This window comes from Gekko japonicus, unplaced genomic scaffold (assembly GCF_001447785.1).
Source record: "Gekko japonicus isolate JY-2015 unplaced genomic scaffold, Gekko_japonicus_V1.1 scaffold3279, whole genome shotgun sequence".
In the NCBI taxonomy this organism is placed as follows: Eukaryota; Metazoa; Chordata; class Lepidosauria; order Squamata; family Gekkonidae; genus Gekko; species Gekko japonicus.
This window is the reverse complement of record NW_015162572.1, coordinates 120,530-146,825: the sequence shown is the minus strand read 5'-3', so window position 1 is coordinate 146,825 and position 26,296 is coordinate 120,530. Positions and strand designations below refer to the sequence as shown.

Here is a 26,296-nt window from a genome sequence, read left to right as displayed (position 1 = left end):
TGTCAGGATTTTTTGCTGGAAAAATTGAAAACAAAAGACTGTGGGGTGGGGACAGGACAGCATCCCCCCCCCCATATTTCCCAGGCTTTTTTCAGGGCTTTTACATCCCTACTGACACCCTTGGCCAATAAGATTTCCTTGTTTTCCCACATGGCCTCCACCTTCTAGAATTACCCGGGGTCCTCACTGCTGTTTAGTTCCTTGCAAGCATTACTGCATTACTGGGTAATACTGACCAAAGAGAAGCCTGGGTAATACTGACCAAAGAGAAGCCAGTTTAGTGTAGTGGCAGCCTTTTTGAGTCAGTGGGCACATTTGGCATAGCAACAAAATGGCTGCCACAAAATGGCTGCTGCAGGAGGCGGAGCCAGCCACAAAATGGTGGCCACAGCTTAACTTTAGTAACACGGTGCAGATCCTTGTGCTGTGGCGGCAGCTGCTACCAGAGCAACATTTTTTTAAAAAACTGCCCAGCCAATCAAATCTCCAATAGTCAATCAGAAACCTTGTTGGGCGAAACCCATACCTGGCCCCGCCCACTTCCTAAAAACACTTGATGGACATCAGAAAAGGAAGGAGTTTCTGTCTTGCCAGATTTGTGGGACTGAAGGGAACAGATTTGTGGGACTGAAGGGAACAGATTTGTGGGACTGAATCTTTTCTCCGGCATATGGGAAAGATCAATAGCCTCTGGTGGTGCACACAGCTGATACCTGTCTTTCCCCCCCCCCTTTAGGATTTACAAATTATTAGCACTGACGAGAGCCAGGTCTTTGTGGCTGTCCAGGAATGGTATCAGACGGACACCTACAACCTCTACCAGTCTGACGCTCAGGGTGTCTCCTACTCAATCGTGCTGGAAAATGTCAGGAGCACTAAGCAGCCCGAAGAGAATGTACTGATAGATATTCTGGAGGTAAAATGCTCTCAAGTCCCTAGGGCTGCCAGGTCCCTCCTGACCACAGGTGGGGAAAGGGAGGGTGGCCAGCTCTAGGTCGGGAAACTCCTGGAAATTAGGGGATGTAGCCGGGGGGGGGGAGGACAAGGACCTCAGTAGCTACAGTGCCATAGAATCCACCCTTCAAAGCATCCCTTTTCTGCAGGGGAACTGATCTATGTACTCTGGAAATGAGCTGTAATTCCAGGGGATCCCCAGGCCCCACCTGGAGGCAGTCCCTATGAGGCCCTCTTTTTTTGTTGAATCCTCTTGTTTCTTGCTCATTCCTGTAACCTGTCGGGTGGTTTTTCCTCCTGAAAAAATTGGTTCCCAAAAGTAAGGTAAAGGTAAAGGTTTCCCTTGCTCAAAACCCAGTTGAATCCGACTCTAGGGTTGCGGTGCTCATCTCCGTTTCCAAGCCAAAGAGCCAGTGCTAAAACAGATCAATCAATTTTGGTTGATCAAAATTGCAGCTGATTATCAAAATTAGAGTATTTCCTCACGACTAACTGAAATCTGGTACCCATGTAGACTGAGGCTCACTAATTTCTAGGGAAAAAGCTGAAAACGATCCCCCTAAAAATGGGGGGCACAGAGTTTACCTCCCAAACTGTTAGGCCTCCAAGATACCTAAAAATATACAGCCTGTCCCCAAAACACTGGGGAAACCTTTGAAGGGTAATTTGTATTTCTTATTCTCAAAACGGCGTCACAGTTTAATCAAAACAAGTGGCAGTAAAATCAGAAGAAATTGTTTCAAAGACTGTATGGTATCAGCAATTGATTATTCTCACTTGGTAGCAGTGGGAACATTGACCAATGGATACTGGAAGTACATATGGAAGCTGCTTATTAATTCTGTTGCATTTTATATGCTAATACAGGTTAGAGGCGTCAAAGGAGTCTTCTTGGCCAATCAAAAAATTGACGGGAAAGTGACCACTCTTATAACATTCAACAAGGGCCGTGACTGGGATTTCCTCATTCCTCCTGCTGCTGATATGAATGGCAAACCCACCCACTGCAGGCCAGTAAGCATTCCTTTTATTTCCTCCGAAAGGCAGATGTCCAAAATATTTCTCTAAAACTGGTTGCCGCAGAATATTCGTTTTTTTCCTGGTTAAAACCAAAAATTTTATCAAGAAGTTCATGAGAAACCATCTGAAGGGGCAGTAAAAAAAAAGCAGAATTCAACTTTCCTTGGTACCATTTTAGACTCCATGATCCTAAACAAAATCACACCCTTCCGAGTCCTCTGACTTCAGTGGGTTGAGAAGGATGTAGGGTTGCCAGGTCCCCCTGGGGGGCGGGGAAACCCCCGCTCAATGGGTCCATTCCCCGCCAGCCCGGATTGGGCCGCCGAGGGGAACCCCACCCCCAAAGTGCCGGGAGCACGGAGACGTGCCCAGCGTGATGACATCACCCGGAGGCGACGTCATCATGTCGGACACGTTGCGGGGGGACGCTCTATCATTTGACGGAAAACTCTATGGTTTCCCCTCAAATGATAGTGGGTGACGTCATTGCGACGCGCGCGTTGAAGCACTCCTGGACATGGCCGGGACTCCCCCCCGCTGCAGCCAAGGTAGGACTTGGCAACTCTAGAAGGATGTAGTCCAGGTTCAAGCGGGCACCTGAGGCAAGAGACAATAAGCATAGTCTAGACACAGCCCAGGGTCAAAGCCCAGCTAGTCAAAAGTCCAGTCATCAAACCAGAAGGGCAAATCCAAAGAGCACAAGCCAGGTCACAGTCCAGAAGGTCAAGCACACAATAGCTGTAGACAAGTTGCTTCCACATTGGCTGTCCCTTTTCTGGCTGCTTTTATCAGGAGTATACAGGGCTATTTTTGGGGAGGAACGCACAGGAATGGAGTTCCGGCTGGCTTCAGAGTTGGCCACGCCCACTACAGCCAAAACCTCTGTGCGCATGGCTACAGGGGAAAGGCCTGGAGAGCGACCCGCCCTGGCAACTCTAAGGCGGGTGGGCCGGGGAAGCCCTGGAAGGATCGGGGAGGCATTTAAGCCAAGGGAAGGCATGGGGGTGTGGCCTAATAAGCAAATGAGCTGTGCTGTCAGGGGTGTGGCCTAATATGCTAATGAGGTCCTGCTGTTGGGTGTGGCCTATTATGCTAATGAGTTCCTGCTGGGCTTTTTCTACAAAAAAAGTCCTGGGAGTATATAAACACATACAACAATTGTTAAGTTCGACTCATACTTGTGTACGTTTAATTATGTAAGTACAAAACATTCTATAATGAAAAACAACAACTATCCGTCAGAACAATACAAACTATAGATCAAGGGAGAGTGAAAAATGTCCAGTGAAACTTTCTAGAGCCATGTACATAGATCAGAAGGTCCTGGATGTATCATGCCCTCCATTGTGTCCTATATGTACTGTATATATACTATTGAGTGTTGTTTATTCCTTTTGTATGCTTTTATTGGGAGTCATTCAGGGCCTGGTGCAAGTCATCAACTTGCTGAGTCACCCAGGGACAAATGCAAGTAATCAACGGCTGAGCAGCCTGCAGGGCTGTCAGCCCTGGTCCTGCAATGACTCCAACTCACAGGCAGAGATTGACTGGTGCTGGGCTGCGCACTATGGTGCTGCTCCCGAGCCTCCCTCCATGCCCACCTCCTCCAGCCTTCCAAGGGCTCTGGCAACCCTGGGGGTGAGACTGGCGGCTGCAGGGCCTCTGGTTTAACTTCAGATCCCAGGCCCCAGGACTGAGGGCGTGGCATGCTGAATTCGGCCTGAAATTCCCCATCTGCACTTGAAGGAGTCTCAACTTTGTCTAGTGGGTCTTCCTGCAGCATCTGAGGGCTGGGGCTAGCTTCCTCCATCTCTTCCTCATCCGAGGAGGTGTTGGAAAGCAGACCCACGACAGACGTAGCTGAGTTTAGGACGGCACTGTAAATGAAGAACCTCAGTGCTCCTCTATAGAAAGAAAAACCCCACACATCAAAAATTTGTAAATATAAATTTTCTGTGCACAGGGATTTTTCTCAAACCTGCAGTCTAAAGTGGTTTAGTCCGGCTTGCGTTGCATAATGTGATTCTGTTGCAATTTGCCGCTCATGTTGTAGACTAGGGGCCTTCCCACATTCTCATTTTTCTCTCTTATGTGTTCCTGTTGTTTTGGGGGGGAAGTTGTGTTTCACACATGTTTTGCTCCCTCTAGTGGTCGATTTGATATTATACCGCTTTATGTCCAGCATATCTCCCTGCTGGTTCTTATGTCAGAGATAACGTGATGTAATATGAAATCGACCACTAGAGGGAGAAAAACATGTGGAACAGGGGGGGAAACCCTGAAGCAACAGGAACACGCAAGCAAAGAAGATGAGAACGTGGAAGAGCCCTCAGTTACTTTTTTGGCTCTTGTACTATACTGGTTTGCAAACCATAACTTGTTGATACCTGCTAACACATTTGTACCAGACTTAAGACCTTATGTTGACCAGTAGTGTAGAATGTGATGTCCCATTCCCTCAGGCCTGTCCTCAGACTCCGGGCATCCAGTTACAATTAGTCAGTGGGGGCTAAGCAGCCTACCAGTGTAGGACAACCACCAAACAAGTGGAAGGTGTTACTAACTTGCTAATATTTGTCAATATATACGTCTTGTTTGTCATATAAAGCAACAAGAGATTATACTCGACTGTCCCTGTAATGATTCCTTGTTTTTGTGTGTGGGTGTCTCTTTAAAAGTTTGGTTGCATGGCTGTGGTAGATAGAGTGGTTGAGAGAGGCAAGTGTGGTATGATTGGTGGTTGACAGAGAGGGGGAGGGGTTTTGGAAGTGAATCTGGATGGATGAGTATGTGAGTCAGTCAAGAGTTTCAGTTACAAGTTGACAGTTGATGTGTTCAGTCAGTTCTGTGTGGAAACAGTTAGAAGCTGACAGCTGAGGTTGTTCAGTGAGAAAGAGAAAGAGAGCTGAAAGCTGAGTGTATAGGAAAAAGTAAAGTAAAGTTTAAGTGGAAAAAAGTTAAAGGAAAGTCTGAGTGTCATAACAGACTGGAGTGAAACAGTGAACATATATGGCATTAAGATAAACAAGTGTTACAAAGTTACACGAAAAGATCCCTGTCAGTGCGGGAAAAGATTGAGTGTGATACCAAAGCAATTGTACATCATTTACACATTACTAATTACATTGTATCACCCTCTTATTTAGTATTTATTCCAATAAATCCTCTTTTATTCAAGTTTATACCAGCTCTGAATGAAATACTTCCCAGGACCACATAGTTCCTCGTAAGCCTTGAACTCGGTCTACCAAACTAGTAAGAGCAACATTATAAGCATAAAGGTTTGGAAATCCTTAAAATTTCCTGGTGGCAGCAGAATCTACCCTGTTAAACAAAATAAAGAGAACTTTTAAAGTGAAACTAGTCCTCCCCAATAAGGAGGACGTCACAGTCCCAGTTATTTGAATGACCTGATTTCTGTGCAGTTATAGAAGATGGTCACATACAATGAGAGCTACCTGCATAGGCTACCTTAATACAGAATAATAGAGAATATGGAAAATAGGTGTTGGAGATGATTGCTGTTTCCCTAACAGTTACTTTCCCCTGCGTCAGTATTTGCCATTGAGTCAGATGAATAATTGCTTTGGCAGGTATAGCTCATTCATTCTATGGAGTTAAGTATGCTGAGGAGTTATGTATACAAATTGTATGCCAATACTTTATTTACATAGTGGTGGTGATGTTTTTGCATTTGGAAGAGGAAGGTCAAATGGGGTGGGGGGAGGCATTACTTGAAATGGGCTTCAACCCCACCATCGATCATTTTAGAAGTACTTCTGGCGTATCCATACAGAAATGTCCCTGAGCTGTTTGTTAAATTTTCCTTCCTCTTCTTTATAATATGAGGCTGGTCACATCTGCACACAGATGCTTCTTATGGGATGTTTCCTGTGGAACGATTTCTTTGTCATGAGGTCAGAGTTTCAAGATACGCTTGAGGTTCTGACAGTGGCGACAGTGTGTTGACTAAGAGTGAACAAAGAAATGTAAATCTTAGCTCTGCCTGAATTTACAAAGTATCCTGAGGCAAAGCATCCTGCATCAGCCTGCCCCCCCCATTTTCCCCTTTGTGAAAATAACAGTACTAAAGACTGCAATGAAATGACATATATGAAGTGCTTTAAATGCTCAAAAGTGTTATACAAATGCTAAATATTAAGAATCTTTTTCAATTCCAATTTTCTTCTTTATCCTGTGTACCCTAAAGCTGTCTCATCTTCCATGTCTCAGTCTCATTCCTTCCTCCATTATAGGCCCCGGTCACATGGGAGGTTTTGGGCCAGAAGAGGGACGGATCGGGGGCGTAGCAAACGGGCGCGAGCACACCGCAACATCAGGGAAGCGGCGCGCACCCATCCCCGATCTGGCCCTTCAGGCCGAAAATGCGCTAAAAAAAAAGAACCAGCAAAAGAGGAGGACTTACCTGAAACGGCGCAGTGAAGGGCGGAGTATACATCCAATCTCTTCTTCTCTTCTTCTTTGTAGCCCGACTGCCATCTCCACCTTCACCTCCGCTGGCCGGACAACCCCTATGTGTCAGGAATGGTTCATACCAAGGATACAGCACCGGGACTCATAATGGGGGCAGGTAAACAGGCAAAAGAGAGCACGCTTTCTGGAGTTGATGGATTAAAAAGTTGTACAACCATTACAATAGATCACGTCAACTGAATTTGCTTGGTTCGTCACTGCATGCTATCGATACAAAGCTGGTTGCTTCCTGACAGTTAGAACGGTTCCTCAATGGAACAGGCTTCCTCGGGAGGTGGTGGGCTCTCCTTCTTTGGAGGGTTTCAAGCAGAGGCCAGGCAGCCATCAGACAGCAATGCGGATTCTGTGAATTGGGGCAGATCGTGTGAGGGAGGGCAGGAAGGGTCGCCTCAGGGCTTAGTTCTCGTGGCCCTTTCTTACACGCCCAGGGAAATGCTGATCGCCACTTTGGGATGAAGCAGCAGTTTTTCTCCAGGCAAGTTTGGCCAGTGATCCTGGAGGGTTTTTGCCATCTTCTGGGCTGGGACGGGGGGGTTCTGAATCAGCTGGTGACTGTAGGGGGAGCTATACAGTCACACTGCAGCCGTCATGTGCTTTACTGCACATCTATCTATTAGGCTTGCCAAGTCCCCCCGGGGGGCAGGGAAATCCCCGCCCCAGAGGCCCGTTCCCCGCCGCTGGCGGATCGAGCCCCGGGGGGAGTCCCACCCCGACGTGCGCATCACCCGGAAGTGACACGACCACGCTGGGCACGCTGGGGGCGGGGCCACGGTCATCCGAGGGAAAACTCTATGGCGCCAGCCGGGAGTCCCCTGCTGTGGCGCGACCTACTTGGCAACCCTACTATCTATCTATTTATTTAATTATTTAATTAATTAAGTTTATATCCCGCCTATCCACAAAATGGGCTCCGGGCAGCTCACAACAATTAGGCTCTAAATAAGTAATAGTACCATATAATAAAACCAAGTTAAAACCATCAGACAATAAAACAAGATGGCAGCAAAAACAGACCAAAAACTCCAGGGCAGTCCTCAATGCCTCCTGTGGGATGATTAGTTCAATGACGTCTTTCCGTGGGCAAGGGAGGCCGAGATGGAGTGGACGTCTGCCACCTCAGCCAAAAACCTGGCGGAACAGCTCCGTTTGGCAGGCCCTGATCTCACATGGGAGCGTGTTCCACCAGGCTGGGGCCAGGGCAGGAAAAGCTAAGCAGATTTCTTTGGGGCCAGGGACTGCCAGTAGGTGCTGGTTAGCAGAGCTCAAGGCTCTCCGGGGCACATATGGGGAAAGACAGTCCCGTAGGTATGCTGGTTCCAGGCCGCATAAGGCTTTAAAGGTCAATACCATGACCTCGAACTGGATCCAGTATTCGACTAGCAGCCAGTGTAGTTGGCGGAGCACCGGCTAAATGTGCGCCCGCACAGATGTTGCTGTCAGCAAGTGCGCCACCGCATTCTGCACTAGCTACAGTTTCTGGGTCTGGTTTAAGGGCAGCCCTGCGTAGAGCGCGGTACAGTACTCCAGCCTGGAAGTGACCATTGCATGGATCACTAGCTAAGTCCCAGGAGGTGAGATAGGGAACCAGCTGCCTGACTAGCCAAAGATGATAAAAGGCTGACCTGGCCACCGTGGTGAACTGGGCCTCCATAGAAAGTGAGGCATCCGGGATTACCCCAGGCCTCCTCACCCTTGGTGCTAGGGTCAACAATGCCCTGCCAAGGATTGGGAGCCGGATTTCTGATCCCCAAGCCCCTGTGACCTGGCTACAGGACCCCCGTCTTCAGATGTCTCTGCTGTAACCATTCAGCCATGACTCCTAATGCCCTGTTCCGCGCATCTGGGGCAGAGTCCGTCCATCTGTCCATTAACAGATAAACCTGGGTGTCAGCAGCATACTGATGGCAGCCCAGCCCTACCCCTTGACTAACTGGGCGAGGGGGCACATATCATCGTTGAACAACATTGGAGAGAGGCTCACCCCTGCCTCGATCCAGGTGTCCCTGGAGGTCATCTCTGAGGGTGACCAGTGCAGTCTCCATCCCGTGGCCAGGGCAGAAACCAGACTGGAAGAGATCCAAGATGGAGGCCTCAAAGGGGAGGCATTTCTGCAAGGACAGCAGAAACAGTACACTGTACTCATGGCCAGTAGGAGAACCCAACCAGTGCCAGCCTGCTAATGCCCAGTGCCAGCAACCTGTGCCATTGTGGCAGAGGCCAGCCTCCCAGATCTGAGGTCAAGCACAGCCACAAAAATCACAGTCCAAGTGAGGGGGAGGAGGGTTGCAAGGACAGCAGAAGCAGAGCAATAGTGCCCATCAGCACAACCTAGTGCCAACGTGGCAGTGCCTAGAAAGAGCCAAAGAGGGTACCACATCCCACCATTGCTTCCAATGGTGGGGAAAATAGTACAACGAGCCCAGCAGATTCTCCCAGAGGATCTCTGCAGTAGAAAGTGTGTGTGGGGTTTAAAAGTTAAACAGATAGACTTACCGTCTCTTCCTTGCTGTTTCCCAACATTTCTGCCTCTTCCCCCCCATTTGCCCTGATTTCCAGGGCAATAGGGGGAGGGGGATCTCTGCAGCCAATCACTGCAACGCATTTGCAACTGGCGTTGCATCGCAGGCTTGCAACTTTGCAAAGTTGTTGCTGAAGTCCAGCAACTGCCTTGCTTTCCCCGCCCCTCTCCCTCGCTCGGATTGTGATTCTGTGGCTGTGCTTGACGTCAGAGCAGACCTGTGGCGCTGGCCTTTGTCACAGTGGCGCAGGGTGCTGGCACTGGGCACTAGTAGGTTGACTCCAGTTGGGTTCTCCTGCTGGCCACTAATGGCCACCGTGGTGACCTGGGCCTCCATAGAAAGTGAGGCATCCGGGATTACCCCAGGCCTCCTCACCCTTGGTGCTAGGGTCAACAAGGGCTGGGAGCCGGACACTGGTTCTGCTGGGTACACTGCACTGGTTCTGCTGCTGGCCTAGCAAACAATACCCGTCCCAAACTTCCCTTTTTACTGCAGGGATTCTCTGGGGGAATCTCTTCTCTACTCTGCTTGTTGTGCTATTTTTCCCACTATTGGAAACAATGGGGCTCCCAAATTCTAGGGGCTCCCAAAGAGCACCCTCTTTGGGAGCCCCTAGAATTGGACCCCCCTGGTCCAATCTTTTATAGACTTGAAGGTTCTTTTGGGGAAAGGCTCCAGCAGCTAAGCTGCAAATTCGGTGCTTCTGCCTCAAACCCGCTCTCCCCAGGCCCCATAATATACCTTAGGAGAGATTTGCCATTGACTACAATGTCCCCATTGGAGCCGAATAGATTCGAGAATCTCGAATATTTCCCAAATAGATTATCCATACTGACATTGATGACGGAGTGAGCTCCCGTCTCTAGTTCCAGCTCCTGCCAACCTAGCAGTTTGAAAGCAAGAAATTACAAGTAGATAAATAGGTACCACTTCGGTGGGAAGGGAACAGCGTTCCGTGCGCCTTGGTATTTAGCCACGCCAGCCACATGACCACGGAAATGTCTTCGGACAGCGTTGGCTCTTCGGCTTTGAAACGGAGATGAGCACCGCAACCCTAGAGTTGGATTCGGCTGGCTTTCGAGCAAGGCAAAACCTTTACAATGTCCCCATTGGAGCCGAATAGATTCGAGAATCTCGAATATTTCCCAAATAGGTTATCCGTACTGATATTTGGGAATATTGGGGTATACTGAATGTATTTGGATCAGAGAATCCCAAATCCAAATAATACCAAATATTTTTTCTTTGCACACCCCTAGTGGAGTGTCATCATGGCCTCATCTTAAATGTGTTGATCTGTGTTTGGCTGGGATTGCCCATGGAACTCACTGAGGGAAGAAACAAAAACAGTCACAGGAGAGAGAGAAAATGATACCAGAGCTTCAAGCAGTAGGGGAAACCATGGCCCCAGATTACAAAAAGATGTTCTCAATCAAAGCGTTTCCCCCCAGGAAATATTTCCGTTCCTCTAGCCCCAAAATGGAAATTCAACACAGATCCTAATTACTTTTAATCATTTATAAAAGCACTATATGTTCTGACAGGGACTGTATAAATTATAACAATGGCTTGTAGTTGAAAAGACACCAAAGGGAATCAGACTTATGATTTTGGGGGCCTATAACTCCCTTTCTGATATAGCTGAGAGCCATTCTGTGCAAAATAAAAATAGTTTTTTTGGAAATATTGCTATGGGAAGGTTATTGCAGTGGGAAGGTTCTTCGAAGTGTGCAGGCACACAAAACCTTATACACAGAATTAAACTTTGTTGGTCTTAGAGGTGCCATTGGACTTAAACTTTGTTCTACAGGAAATCAGAGACTGGTTCATTCACTTTCTATACTTGGAAATGTTCTAGAAGAAATACCAAAATAGAAAACTTGGAAGCACCCAGGTAAAAACCAATCCTGTCTTTATACCCCGCCTTTCACTCAAAGTTTCAGAGCGGCTTACAATCTCCTTTCCCTTCCCCTCCCCTCCCCTCCTCACAACAGACATCCTGTGAGGTAGGTGGGGCTGAGAGAGCTCTTTCGTGGACTGCTCTTGAGAGAACAGCTCTGAGAGAACATGTGACTGACCCAAGGTCACACCAGCTGGCTGCATGTGGAGGAGTGGAGAATCAAACCCGGTTGTCCCAGATTAGAGTCCGCACTCTTAACCGCTTCAACAAACTGGTTCATAGTTGTATCATACCTAGTAAGAAATGTAGACAAGAAATATTTAGTGGATATGGATGAGCAGCTGGATAGAAATAAGTCATTCTTGTGGCTTCTTTGCATCAAAGAGCACTGAACTTCACTAGATTAACTTCATCATCTTCTGTTACTGCTCTTTGCTTTAGGCATGGATGCCTGAAGAGTCCTGCATTATGAAATAGCTCTCTTGCAGTTTTTCACTGCTTACTGATCTTGCCTCACTTGCTCTGCATGAGTCAAAGCTAGACAAGTTATTAGAGAAGTGTTTTGCCTAACACTTTGGGTTGAATCCAGGCTGAATTTCGACTGATTCCCACCTGCTCTGTGGACTCACTGATTAGCTGGCAAAATATAATCAAAGGAACATATTCAAACATTTAAGTAGTTATCAAGAAGAAAAGGAGGAGGAGGAGGTTGGATTTATACCACCCCCTTCACTCGGAGTCTCAGAGCGGCTTACACTCTCCTTTCCCTTCCCCTCCCCACAACAGACACCCCGTGAGGTAGGTGGGGCTGAGAGAGCTCTTTGAGAACTGCTCTTGAGAGAGCAGCTCTGAGAGAACTGTGGCTTTCCCAAGGTCACACCAGCAGCTGCAAGTGGAGGAGTGGGGTTCTCCCAGATTAGAGTCCGCACACTTAACCACTATACCAAACTGGAAGGGAGAGTGAATTTGATTGTTTTAGCGCTAAGTATGTATCAAGAAGAAACTGATCTACCTTACAGAACATTAGTGGGGGGAAAGCGGGATACAAATCAAATAAATGAATAAGTGTTATACAAATTAATATCCAGTCAAAAATAGAAGATTGAAGTCAAAATGAGGAGGAAGATCTTCTATTTTATTGCAATGAAATACGGAAAACGGTTAGGCCAAAGGACCCATAAAGCTGACTGCTTTCTGAGCCCTATCAGGAAATACATGAAGCTAAATACCTAAAATGACATCATCATCATGGGAATAATATTCAGAAGGCATAACTGGTTACAAAAACTTAAACAACATTTACATAAAAATCTCCTTATTGGTCAAATGTAAGAAAGGTGTGTCTGTGCAATAGCGTCACATATTTACTTGACCTGACCCAAGTCATATCAGCCAAAGCTTTTTATCACCCAAACAAAGGTGTTTTTCTCTGATACCAAGTAAAAGATCCTTTTGACCCAGACACTATGAAGTTGTAACCTAAACAATTAGAACCATGAACCTTCTACCTTCTTTTGTAACAAAAGAATGTTATTGTCTTGTCTGTTAACATCAACTGGAAAAATACCCTGACCCACAAAGAAGAGAGGCCTTCTATATACCAGGCCTTCATTAAAAGGTAAAGGTAAAGGTTCCCTTGCTCGAAAGCCAGTCAAGTCCGACTCTAGGGTTGCGGTGCTCATCTCCGTTTCAAAGCCGAAGAGCCAGCGCTGTCCGAAGACGTTTCCGTGGTCATGTGGCCGGCATGACTAAACACCAAGGCGCACGGAACCCTGTTACCTTCCCACCGAAGTGGTACCTATTTATCTTCTTGCAGCTTCTTGCTTTCGAACTGCTAGGTTGGCAGGAGCTGGAACTAGAGACGGGAGCTCACTCCATCATGCGGCAACTCGGGTCTCGAACTGCTGAACTACTGACCTTCCACAGCCTGCAGTTCAGCCTCTTAACCACTTGAGCCACCGCAGCTCCTTAGAGGCCTTCATTACATTCCAATAAAATGTTAAATCTATAATAAACCTATAAAAACCAGAGAAATATGAATAATCAAAAAAGAGGAAAATCTATATCGTCCCATCTCTACTACATAAGGAAGGGTGAATTAAGGATAAACATTAAGAAGTAGATATAAGAGCAGATCTGCACAGAAAAAGTTGGGCAGTCATCTGGCAAGGATAATCCACCTTGAGTCTGAGTGAAGGAGAGAAAAGTGGGCTGTAAAGACAGGGAATAGATAAATGAAATGCTCAATAGCAAAAGTTGGACCACCCCCTGCCCCTTCAAGCCCTTTTAGTCTTACAGTTCTTCAGCATAACGAACATTGAGTCCAGTGGTATGATATGAGAACCATCTTCAAGCACTTGAAGAGCTGTGTAACAATTTCATGTTTATTTGTGTGTGTGTCTTTAAAAGTTTGGTTTACCTTGCTGTGTGAAAGTCTAGTGTGGTTGAAATAGGCAAGTTGTGTGATTGGTGAGTGACAGAGAGGGGGAGGGGTTTTGGAAATGATTCTGTGTGGATGAACAGATATGTCAGTCAAGAGTGTCAGTTGAAGAGTGACTGTTGGGGATGACAGTTGTTAAAGTCAGTCAGCAGAGAGTGCTGTGTAAAAGCAGTTGATAGGAGTTTGAGTTCTGTTTTCTGTGAGAGAAGCAGAAGAGGAGTTAAGTTCTGTCTCTGAATGGAAGGAGACATCCCTGTGTGGGAAGGATTTGGTTCTGTGTGTGAAAAGAGTGACATTTAGTTCTGTGTTATAGGAGTTACAATTAAAAGCTGAGAGTCTAGGAAAAAGTACAGTGAAAAGTGTTACAAAGTTGCTTGAAACCTCCCTGTCAGAAAAAGAGAAGCTTGTGAGAGAGACACCCAGCATTTGTTCAAATCATTCCCAGTACTGTTCACATTGTTTACCCTCGTCTTTATGCTTTCTTTAAATAAATCCTATTTCCTTCAAGTATACCAGCAGTAAAGAATCCTTCCTCAGACCACATAGTACCACGAACGCCTAAAACCCTCGGTATACCTACCCTGTGATTGAAATAGTAGAGCCAAGGTTTGGAAAGCCTAAAATATTCCTGGTGGCAGCCGGATACCCAAAGTAAAATAAAACTGAAAGAACAATTTAAAGTAAAACTAGACCTCCCCAAATAAGAGGTCGTCACAGGCTGTCATATAGAAGATGGTACAGAGTTGTTTTCTGTTGCCCCGGAAGGTCGGACCAGATCTCAGTGCTTAGTTCTCGTGGCCCTTTCTTACAGGGAAATGCTGATCGCCACTTTGAGGTCAAGAAGCAATTTTTCTCCAGGCCAGTTTGGCCGGAGATCCTGGAGGGTTTTTTGTCATCTTCTGGGTGTGGAACATCAGTCACTGGGGTGTGGAGGGGGAGGTATTTGTGAATTTCCAGCATTGTGCAGCGGGTTGGATTAGATGACCCTGGAGATCCCTTCCAACTGTACGATTCTATGATTCAGTGACATCTTTAAGACCAACAAAGTCTTATTCAAGGTATAAGCTTTCATGTACGTGCACACTTCTTCAGATACACTGAAACAGAAGTTACCAGTCCATAAATACAGTTAGAGGGTGAGCAGCAAATTAGCATACAGCATAATGAAGGTGTTTAACAGATGCAGAGACCAAACTCGAATAACAATCTTAGTTTATGTGGTCATCATTTGTTTGGGCTTCATTCTGGGAGAATAGTTCGGGGAATAAATATATCAAAATTGGAGACTGATGGGCAGATCGTCCCTTCTTAATTGCGGAATGCTGAGCGCAGGGCTGTTTTTGGGCAGGAACGCACAGGAACGGAGTTCCGGCTGGCTCCTAAGTTGGCCACGCCCAGCAGGAACTCATTAGCATAATAGGCCACACCCAACAGCAGAAACCCATTAGGATTGGCTACATTAGGGGTGTGTGGCCTAACATGCAAAGGGTTCCTGCTACAAAAAAAGGCCCTGGGTTTTGACAGCAAACAAGGTCAACAGAATAAGAAGCAAAAGGTGGGTGTGGCTGGATGACCACACTTCTGATGACATGGGGGTGTGGCCTAATATGCTAATGCACTGTGCTGTCAGGGGTGTGGCCTACTATGCTAATGAGTTTCTGCTGTTGGGTGTGGCCTGTTATGCTCATGAGTTCCTGCTGGGCTTTTTCTACAAAAAAAGCCTGAGCGTAATTAACTGAGACCCTGTTGTCACTCCCCATCCGTCTCCTCTCAAGCGTGGAGTTCTGCAGCATGGCAAGCTGAAACGACTTCCACGGACTGCTTGGTCCATGAGTGGGGTGGAGTTGGGACTGTTGAAAACCTGCAGCAGCAATGGAACCGTTTCTGGTCCTAACAGGGAATTCCCTCGTCTGGGTATGATGATGAATCTGACCGTAAATATCTGGCTGCCTATTAACCATTTCCTGTTCTGTCTTCAGGAAATCTGGGTTCCCAGCTTGTTGAGTATAAAGAAGAAATGTATGTAACGTCTGACTGTGGCAAAACCTGGAGACAGGTAAGTGAACGGAGATGGTTAATAAAAAGAGATCCAACAGTCCAAAATATCTTCTTGGGCAGGTAGGTTTTTTTTAACCACGTTGCATGGAATTTTGTATCATACGCAACTCCTAAATAGTTTAGATTTTCTTAAATTGATGCCATGTGTTAAATGAAGGGGGAAGAGCTTTCTATTGCCTCCCAAAGTTAACTAAAAACAGGATCAGAACCACGGGGGCCCATTTCAGATGAGAGGGGAGGACTCTGGTTTGGATTCCACTGAATGTATATATAATATTTTGAGATCATTTGTTTTGATTTTTATGTCTCATAGCAACATGGCGTACACCAGGGAAACCTGTTTTTAAAAGGAACTGGGGCCTTTAGGATTGTTTATATCAATTAGCAGGGCTTTTTTTTGTAGAAGAAGCCCAGCAAGAACTCATTAGCAGAATAGACCACACCGAACAGCCGAAACTCATTAGCATATTAGGCCACACCCCTATGTCTTCCCTTGGCTTGCCTGGGTGCCCCGTGGCTGCGGGGAGCCCGGGCAAGCCAGCCCTTAGAGGGGGGGCAGTTTAAACTGCCTTTCCTTGGCTTGGCAATTAAATGCCTCCCCGATCTGGGCCCCCCGGCCCCCCCCCCCCCAGAGTACCCGGGGGGGGGGGTATCGCTCTCCAGGCCTTCCCTCTGTAGGCAGGCACGCAGAGGTTTTGGCTGTAGTGGGCGTGGCCAACTCTGAAGCCAGCCGGAACTCCGTTCTTGTGCGTTCCTGCCCAAAAATAGCTCTGTCAATTAGTATTCTTTATGTTAATCACTCTGCCTGAAGAACCTGTCACCTGGCTACAGATCTGAAAAAAACGGTTCACCGAATAATCCCCCTGTGCTCTGAAACTCTGGTGGGAGGGCCAGTACGCCTCGTGTTCTACTCCTGGCGGGCCTGCCTTTCTCTGTCTGAAACTCAGTGTCAGCAAAAAGCTAGTGTGACTTAAGTGGTTAGCGAGTCATACTACATTCAGGAGACCCGGGTTCAAAACACCAAGATCACTGGATGATGATGATGATGATGATGATTTATTGATTTTCTGAATGGCCCAATCCCTGTGTACACAGGGCTCTGGGCGATTTACAACAGGTTAAAGATATACCAAAAAATACAGATTAAAGTCATCAGATCAATTATTCCTAATTTGATAATCTCCAGATCGCATCCGTAATTTAATCTAAAACCAACTCTGGACTGTTCTTCTGTTTCGTGGGCAGGTTAGGGAGGAGGCTGAAACGGGCAGAATGGAAGAAAAGCGAAGAGGGTGCCGGTTTGCGTAGTGGTTAAGTGCACAGACTCTAATCTGGGAGAGCCGGGTTTGATTCCCCACTCCTCCACTTGCACCTGCTGGATGACCTTGGGCAAGCCGTAGTTCTGGCACAGCTGTTCTTGAAAAAGAGCCATTTCTGTCAGAGCTCTCTCAACCCCACCTCCCTCACAGGGTGTCTGTTGTGGGGAGGGGAAGGGAAAGGAGTTTGTGAGCCGCTCTGAGACTCCAAGTGAAGGGCGGGGTATAAATCCAATCTCTTCTCTATGATGGAAAGCCGTTGCTGTCCTCAACCAAAATCCTGGTGGAACATCTCTGCCTTACAGGCCCTGCAGAATTGCATTAAGCCCCGCAGGGCCCTGATGGAAGTTGGCAGAGAGTTCCACCAGGTGAGAACCAGGTGCCAAGAAGGTCAAGGACAGCTGGATATCTTTGGGGCCAGGGATCACCAGCAGATTGCTGTCAGCAGATCGTAATGCGCTCCCAGGGAAAGACCAGAGGAGACGGTCCCAGGGAAAGACCAGAGGAGACGGGCTGGTCGTGCTCTCCCTCAGTTTAACCCACTTTATAGATTAGCCGTGAAGATGAAATCGAGGTTTCTGAGGAGGGGCTGGTAGAAATCAGAGGCAGGGCTTTTTCAGTGGTGGCCCCTCCCTGTTGGCACTGCCCTCCCCCTTGAGGCTTGCTTAGCACCTACCTTACTGTCCTTCAGACACCAGGCCAAAGCAATTTTTAATTCGATTGCACTATACTTTGGGCTACCCTTGAAGGATGTTCAGAGGCTGCAGCTAGTGCAGAATGCTGTGGTTAGCCTGCTGGTTGGGGCCGGTTACCGTGATCACGTGATCCCAATCCTAAAGCAATTATACTGCCACCAGTGTTCCTTCTAAACTGAGTCCGTGTGAGCTAGCTCACAGTTTTTTTAGCCTCCGGCTCACACATTTTTGTCTTTGCTCAGGAAGGGTGGCTCCAGAGCAAACTGATTTATGCAGGAGCCAAATCACCTGGCTCACAACTTTAATGCCAGCAGCTCGCAAAGTAGAATTTTTGCTCACAGGACTCCAGAGCTTAGAGGGAGCATTGACTGCCACCTGATCTGTTCCCGAGCCCAATTCATGGTGTTGTTCTTGACCTTTAAAGCCTTCCATGGCTTGGGACTGGGGTATCTGAAGGACTGTCTTCTCCCGTACGTTTCTGCCTGGGAACTAAGATCATGAGGAGAGGCTCTCTTGACTGTCCCTTTGACCAAAGAAGCTCCTCTTGTGGCAGGCAGGCAGGCAGGCAGGCAGGCATTCCCCCCTCTGCAGAGGGAAGGCGTGCCTTTGGGAGGGGATTTGGGTAGGAGATTTCTTAGGGAGAAGGCTAGTGAGTTGGTGAGATCAGATGAGAAAGAATGTGAAGTAAGATGGGGGGAGGGCTATTTGCAGGGGTGACCTGTCCACTAAGCAGCCCTAGGTAACTGTGTGGGTGCCAGAGGCATACTTAATAACTATCGTTTGGCAGTGTGTGTGTGTGGAGTAGCCAGGAGAGCCTAAGATTGTCTGGCAGCCCGAAGTTCTAGCTCTTTTAGCGTTATGCACCACTAAGTGGCGAGCTAGACTTGGTTTTTTTAAGGTGAGAGACGTGTCAGAGGTGGTTTGCCATTGCCCATCTCTGCGTCATGCCGCTGGTGTTCCTTGGAGGTCGCCTATCCAGATACTAGCCAGGGCCGACCCTCCTTGGCTTCCGAGGTCTGACAAGATCAGGCTATCCAGGTCAGGGCTACCTTGAAGAGGCATAGAGCGGTGCCAACCAGCCCTGTGCCCACCTACCTGATGTCTGGATCTGCTGTGGCCAGCAGCGCCCAAGAAGAGCCCCTGGCACTAGTGGGTGACTGAAGGGAGCCTGCTGCTTCCCGCGCACCTTCCCTTGCTGCCATGCTGGAGAGGAACTGGACAAGTAGCGGCTTTCTGCCCTGCCCCGAGGAGGGAGGATTAGGAGGAAGAAGAGGGGGGCACTACCAACCGAGGCTGTGGGGAGGGTAGTTAACTGCTATGCCACACCTCCAGTAAGTGGGGGGCTCAAGGAAAGTGGGTGCTACCTCTGGGAAGCTGGTGGAGGGGAGGAAGGGCAGGGCTATCATGCTGCCTCTGTTACTCCAGAGCTTAGAGGGAGCATTGACTGCCACCTGATCTGTTCCCGAGCCCAATTCATGGTGTTGTTCTTGACCTTTAAAGCCTTCCATGGCTTGGGACTGGGGTATCTGAAGGACTGTCTTCTCCCGTACGTTTCTGCCTGGGAACTAAGATCATGAGGAGAGGCTCTCTTGACTGTCCCTTTGACCAAAGAAGCTCCTCTTGTGGCAGGCAGGCAGGCAGGCAGGCAGGCATTCCCCCCTCTGCAGAGGGAAGGCGTGCCTTTGGGAGGGGATTTGGGTAGGAGATTTCTTAGGGAGAAGGCTAGTGAGTTGGTGAGATCAGATGAGAAAGAATGTGAAGTAAGATGGGGGGAGGGCTATTTGCAGGGGTGACCTGTCCACTAAGCAGCCCTAGGTAACTGTGTGGGTGCCAGAGGCATACTTAATAACTATCGTTTGGCAGTGTGTGTGTGTGGAGTAGCCAGGAGAGCCTAAGATTGTCTGGCAGCCCGAAGTTCTAGCTCTTTTAGCGTTATGCACCACTAAGTGGCGAGCTAGACTTGGTTTTTTTAAGGTGAGAGACGTGTCAGAGGTGGTTTGCCATTGCCCATCTCTGCGTCATGCCGCTGGTGTTCCTTGGAGGTCGCCTATCCAGATACTAGCCAGGGCCGACCCTCCTTGGCTTCCGAGGTCTGACAAGATCAGGCTATCCAGGTCAGGGCTACCTTGAAGAGGCATAGAGCGGTGCCAACCAGCCCTGTGCCCACCTACCTGATGTCTGGATCTGCTGTGGCCAGCAGCGCCCAAGAAGAGCCCCTGGCACTAGTGGGTGACTGAAGGGAGCCTGCTGCTTCCCGCGCACCTTCCCTTGCTGCCATGCTGGAGAGGAACTGGACAAGTAGCGGCTTTCTGCCCTGCCCCGAGGAGGGAGGATTAGGAGGAAGAAGAGGGGGGCACTACCAACCGAGGCTGTGGGGAGGGTAGTTAACTGCTATGCCACACCTCCAGTAAGTGGGGGGCTCAAGGAAAGTGGGTGCTACCTCTGGGAAGCTGGTGGAGGGGAGGAAGGGCAGGGCTATCATGCTGCCTCTGTTTGCTTGGAGGGGGTCAACAGTGGGAGGGCTTCTAATGTCCTGGCCCCACTGGTGGACCTCCTGATGGCATCTGGTATTTTTGGCCACTGTGTGACAGAGTGTTGGACTAGATGGGCCATTGGCCTGATCCAACACTGGCTTCTCTTATGTTCTTATGTTCTTATGTTATGCTGCCTCATGATGTTGGCAACTCACTACGGAAGAGATGAGGGGCAAGGAGGGTGAGTGGCAGCTTCATGCTGCCATAATGAGGGAAGGGTGAGCTGTCCTAGGGTAGGTAGGTAGGTAGAAGATTTATTGTATATGGCCACAGGCCTTCACAATCTGAAATCATTTCTAATAAAATGTACTTACAGATACAACAATAAAATACATCAATAAAATATCGCACTATAATACATAGTGAGGAATTTCAAACAGACAATATACTGGAAGAGGAACGGTTCCCAAATGGTTTCTGGTCTGTCATTTCAGACAGAACTGTTTTAGAACTGGTTCCCTACTGGAATATATTTGTAATTTCACACACAAACGCTTCTGTCCCGTTTAGGAAACGGGGCTGAAGCGTTTTACCTGTCAACCGCTTCCAAGTAGTCTTCGGTTTCCTTTCCCAGTTCTGATGCACTTTTTCACGCTGTTTTTCGCCCGCAAGGGCAATCTCCGGCTTTTTAAAATGTTCTCGTTATAGCGCTATAGCGCTATAATGGTATGACATTATAACGCAACAGCATTATATCAAACCTATTGGAATGCCTGGAGCGCTATAGCACTTTTAAAGCGAGTGTTAAAAAAAAAAAAAGGCAGAGATCGCCCGCGTGGGTGAAAAACAGCGGGGGGAAAGCGGTGCAGTTTGAAATGGCAAACCAGATCCAGCTCTTTACCGGAAGGGGAAAGCCATGTGTACCAGTTTATACCAGTTTACTCCATGACGGATCAAAAACAGTTTCAAAACAGGTTAAAAAGGGTAATGTGAAATTCCTCATTATCTAAGATTTAGTCAGCTTTAAAATCTGATAATCTCAAACTAACTAGCAGCAGCTGTATCAGTTGATCCCTTCCTAGTTGCTACATTTGCTCTTATTTTCCTGGCAGCTAGGGCGGAAATTGCCATCCTGTTGGAAACGAATCTGCATCTGACAACATAGTGATTAATTTATCAGCATCCGAAAGAGGACGGAGACCAGACAATAAATTGGCAAGAAATCTTTCCCTCGGGTCCGAGTATAAGGGACAATTTAAAACATAATAGCTGGCCTAGGGTGCCATAAGTACGCAGGCCAACCTCGGCTATTTCTCCGTTGCTAACTTCAGTACTGTTTTGTGTGATGGAATGTACTGAATACAGGATATAGTACAGAATATACCGGATGTAGTATCTTCCATTAAGAGTATGCTGAAATCTGCTGCGAGCAGACATCTGCAGATAACTAATAATCCACATAAACAAAATCAATTGCTTCATTACGAAATGAAATTAATCAGTTAAATAAAATTAATTGAAGCACTTCTGTGTGTAGGTAAAGTCTCTTTCCCAAACCAGCCCCTAAACCTTGCACAGAATGTGTGCATTGGAAGGAAATTTGCAATAATTTCAGTGCTTCTGGGGTCAGTCTGCATGTTTCATTATAAGCCATGTAGTGAAATAAGTAATGTCAGATATGGTCAAGCGAATCACTGTAGTAATACGTGAGTTTTGTTCCTCTGGTTTCTAGGTGTTTGAAGAGGAGCATCACATCTTGTACCTGGATCACGGTGGAGTGATTGTGGCTATCAAGGACACTTCTATTCCACTGAAAATACTCAAGTAATTCTACCATTTAATTTCATATAGCGGCTACCTTTTTGAGGATGAAGTTTATTCCAGCAATTGAAATGAGCTTTCCCCCTCCAAGAAAGCGTAAGAAATTTGTAAAGAGTTGTCCTGTTGATCGAATATTTGCTCAGCATAATATAAAATAGAAGTTTGATAATTGGTGATGCACTTATGAGCATCAGAGCTCCCGTGAATATAATTAAGATCAGAATGCACCAGATAGGTAAGGAGGTAAGGAGAATGGATTTTTTGCCTTAGCCCCCTTCCTCTGGGGCATCTGATAGGGAATTAAGCAGCTGATAGGGAATGAATTGCCTCAAAGGACTTTTCTGCATTCTCATTTTCCTCACTTCTAAGTTCCTGTTTCTTGTTTCTGAGTTCCTGTTTCCGCATGTGTTTTGCTCCTTCTAGTGGTTGATTCAATATTACACCTGTTTACATCTGGCATATCCCCCCACAGATTTAAATTGCAGGTTTTTATGCCAGACATAAACTGGTGTATTATCTAATTGACCATTAGAGGGAGCAAAATGCATGTGGAACATGAAAATTAACAACGAAGAAACAGGAATTTAGAGGAAAGGAAATGAGAATGCAGAAAAGCCCATAGATTGTGATTGTGATTACAGGGCTCTTTTTGTAGAAAAAGCCCAGCAGGAACTCATTAGCATAATAGGCCACACCCAAAAGCAGGAACTCATTAGCATATTAGGCCACACCCTGCCAGCACAGCTCATTAGCACATTAGGACACACACCCATGTTACCAGAAGTGTGGTTATCCAGCCACACCCACCTTTTGCTTCTTATTCTGTTTACTTTGTTTGTTGTCGAAACCCAGGGCTTTTTTTGAAGCAGGAACTCCTTTGCATGTTAGGCCACACACCCTTAATGAAGGCAATCCTAATGGATTTCTGCTGTTGGGTGTGGCCTATTATGCTAATGAGTTCCATGCTGGGCGTGGCCAACTCAGGAGCCAGCCGGAACTCCGTTCCTGTGCGTTCCTGCCCAGAAATAGCCCTGGCTGTGAAGAATTTTCTTCCTAGGGTAAAGTAGCAAGTGCAGGGTTGGTTTTGTTTCCTTTTGTGGCTGGCCTTAGTTTCATGAGTCACTTCCTTTTTTAATTTCAAATGATCTGTTTCTTCAGTGATGGGTACAGGGCCGGATTTAGAGTTGCTGAGGCCCTAAGCTATACAAAACCCAGAGGCCCCCTACTGTTTTAAATTACATCAGCTGGTCTCAGAAAAATTTAAAATATATACGCCTTTTTAATATTGTGTTTTTATTTGAGGCCCCAGCAGATTGCGAGGCCCTAAACTGTAGCTTACTTAGCTTATGCGTAAATCCGGCACTGGGTACATCTCCAGTGGGGCTTGCTTATCCCCAGCCTTTGCTTGGGTGCACTGTGTTCTGGATTACATGGCTTAATCTGCATCAGGCTGAGTCGTGGAGAATTCATGGGCCACAGGTGGTGACTGGGTAATTAGACAATCCCTTCTGGCCATCTGGCTTTGTGTTGGAGTAGAAAATATGCAAACTTTTGAGTCACACAACGTTCTTCATTAAGCAGAAAAGGAAAACAGCAAGTTTGCCAATACTGTCAGCCCTGTCCCGAGGCTGTGGCCTAGGTCTTAAGGTCACCCAGTGCCATTAATGCACCCAGAGCTCGCCAGGTCCCAGTATAAGCAGAAAAGGCAGGTTCCCGCTTCAAGGAGTTTACAGTCTGAATTCTGACAGTGGTGGGGAATAATGAAGCAAAGGACAGGGGCAGATTAACCATTAAGTAGACTAAGCACGTGCTTAGGGCACCAGGGCCAAAGGGGGCACCACGAAGTTGGGAAAAGGGTGAAAAGCTTAGTTTGTACAGTATATTGTGTTATCATATGGATAAATTTTTGTATTGCTGCAACCTGCATTGTATATCTGGTCAGACAGGTCAACAACTAAAATGGACGGGGTCAGTGTGGAAAGGAGGGGGGCACCAAGATTGGTCAGTGCTTAGGGCACCAGTGAGCCTTAATCCACTCCTGGAAAAGGATACATAGGCCCCGGTCACATGGGCCGGATATCGCAGGGGGGAGGCGTGACTAATTGCCCCGGCGCTGTTTGATCCGTGATTACGCGATCAGACACGCCGGCGGCACACCACGGGTCCGTCCCTCTGCGCCAGCAGGTAAACGAGGTTGGCGATCACACGACAATCCTACAGCGTGGCAAAGAAGCAGAACAGTGCGATCACACCAGCAATGGCTAGGTGCCGCTGCCGTGACAAACGGGGTCATTTTTTTTTAAAGCTTAAACGGCACTTTCGCTTTCCTCTTTGTGCGCATGCGCGTTGGGTGCTTGTGCGCATCTTGTGGAGACTTGGGGGGGAAAACCTGTTTGCGGACATGGGCGGGCGCCGGATGCCACCACCGTAAATGTGATCAGATGCCAGCCCTTGCCCCGCGGTTTCCGGAAACTAGTACCTCGGAGATACTAGTTTTTAACTCCGCATCTTCGGCGGGAAGCCTCGGGTTCGCCACGGGAGCTCTACGCTTCCCAGATGTTGCGGTGTGATCGCGCCCGGAAAATCCGCCTATCTTCCGTCTCTGTAGCGTGGCTAATGCTCCGTGTGACCGCAGCCTTAGTTACACATACCCAGGGCTTCATTTCAATTGAAGGGTTAACCTGAAGGCTTCAGTGAAAAATACAACATTTAAAGGAGGGTTTTGTGGGGAAAGAAAAGATCATTTGAGTAGGTATTTTTGTCACAGAGGGCAGTAAGGCTGCAGCAAGAAGGGAACAGGAGATTCTATAGTAGAGTTGGAGGACAAAGGTCCCAGGCAGGAATACATTGGGAAGTAAAGAACACTGCCCATCAACAGAAATTAATAGATTCCTTTGTGTTTGCTGAGCAAATACTAAATTAAAATGACTCTATAGATGCTTATTACAGATTGCCCTGGCCGGGGGCGGGGCCGGGGGGAATCAGATTTGGATTTACAGAATACAGAACTGTGAATACTTTAGTCACGCCCAGCAGGCGAAAATGGGCACATTTTAGCATTTGAAGTACATAAAGTCACGGCCCTAGCTAAAGTGGGGTGTCCTCCCCTACCGGAGCATCAGTTTATCCTGGTCCCCTGCAGGAACTGCAAAACAGTACTCAAAATCGCACTGACTGCTGATAGGATGAGTTCTTCACCAATTGCAAGTGGCTTTCCAGACGTAGCAATCAACAAGGAAATGTTGTGTGATGCACACGGACCATCAGTGTTTTGTTGTGAGGCATTGCAAAACATGCTTGACAGTGCTGGCCGCTTTTGAAATTTCTCACAAAGTGACTGCAAAAAGGTTAAGTTCTTTTGTGACTTGTCAAGATGTGGCTTCTTCAACTGTTCAATCAGTCCGGAAGGCTTCCTTGCCTCGCTAGAAAAAAACCTTTTCACATATTTAGCACATTGGCAGCTGCTGGTTTTGATGCTGGTCTAAATCCGTACTTCAGATATTCCAAGCTATATTGTCTACATTTCTTCTTTGATCTTTCCGCTCCTGCCATTTCTCTTCTGAAACAAAGAATTTATTGATTAAATTTTAATGAGATAATGTCAAAATGAGCATATGCAGTTAGCAACACCACAACTTAAATATTTACACTAAAATAAAGCCAATTAAAACTGGAGGACATATTTTTTATGAAGACTTAAAATGTATACAGCCATAGACTACTAAATAGATGTCTGAATGGCTGTGCAATAAACTGATAGTTAAATGGGAGAATTTTGAAGATTTTCACGAACTACTTGTGTTTATTAAGAATAATAACTTAGGTTAAAAATTTAATTGGTATGAGGACTAAAGTTTCTCTTCACCATTAACAAATAATTATTTGGAAACATTTGGCAGGGATTTAAAAGGAAAATATGGCTTGTGGGAAGTAATGGATTTGATACAATTTTAAAAACATCCCGTAAACATTTTAAAAGACAACAAGACAGAAAATAAGAGCTTTTACAATACTCCTGATTATAATTCTGTAAAATGTTCAAGTAAGTTGCTGGATTTTAATTCAATTTATAACAATAATTTGTCTTTATTGCATGCTGAAGATAAATGATGCTGTTAAAAGGGATGAACAGTTGACAGGTTTTGATACCTTTCTAGGATTAAAATCAAGGACTTAATAAAGAAATATGTTATAATTGCAATAAGATAGATCCAGGTGGTCAGCCGTTTTGGTCTGAAGCAGTAGAACAAATCTAGAGTCCCGTAGGGTGTCAAGGTCCCATCAAAACAACGTAGTCATTCTTGTAGAGAAGAGAACTTTATTGAATCAATGAGTCACTAGAAAGGTTTCTGTTTAGAATAGCATGGAGGAATCACAGCAAGCAATATGAATGCATTTCAAAACGCTACTAAGCCAATGAGTACATTTCCCGCTTGGGGATAAAAAGCGCCAACCTGCTGAGAACCAAAACGCTTCAGTTATCGTTACTGAGTTTTTCTCAGGCTCTGCTAAATAAAACAAAAGCTACTGCCATCCTTATCTCGCACCTGCTCGGCCTTGAGTGTTGCTCGGTTCTCTAACAAGCCTTATGTCTGAGCATGCGTC

The 26,296-nt window shown here is 46.8% G+C and overlaps 1 protein-coding gene across 1 annotated transcript in view; it reads left to right on the top strand.

The window, feature by feature from the left end:
- Window positions 1–26,296, top strand: part of SORCS2 (sortilin-related VPS10 domain containing receptor 2) — a gene marked incomplete at its 5' end in the record, with an annotated part of 92,216 nt that overhangs the window by 11,909 nt on the left and 54,011 nt on the right. Inside the window, 5 exons of the mRNA XM_015406426.1 lie at window positions 737–916; window positions 1,822–1,968; window positions 6,463–6,565; window positions 15,307–15,383; window positions 21,603–21,694. Of these exons, the coding sequence (XP_015261912.1) occupies window positions 737–916; window positions 1,822–1,968; window positions 6,463–6,565; window positions 15,307–15,383; window positions 21,603–21,694 (599 nt within the window). The remainder of the gene's footprint in view (window positions 1–736; window positions 917–1,821; window positions 1,969–6,462; window positions 6,566–15,306; window positions 15,384–21,602; window positions 21,695–26,296) is intronic.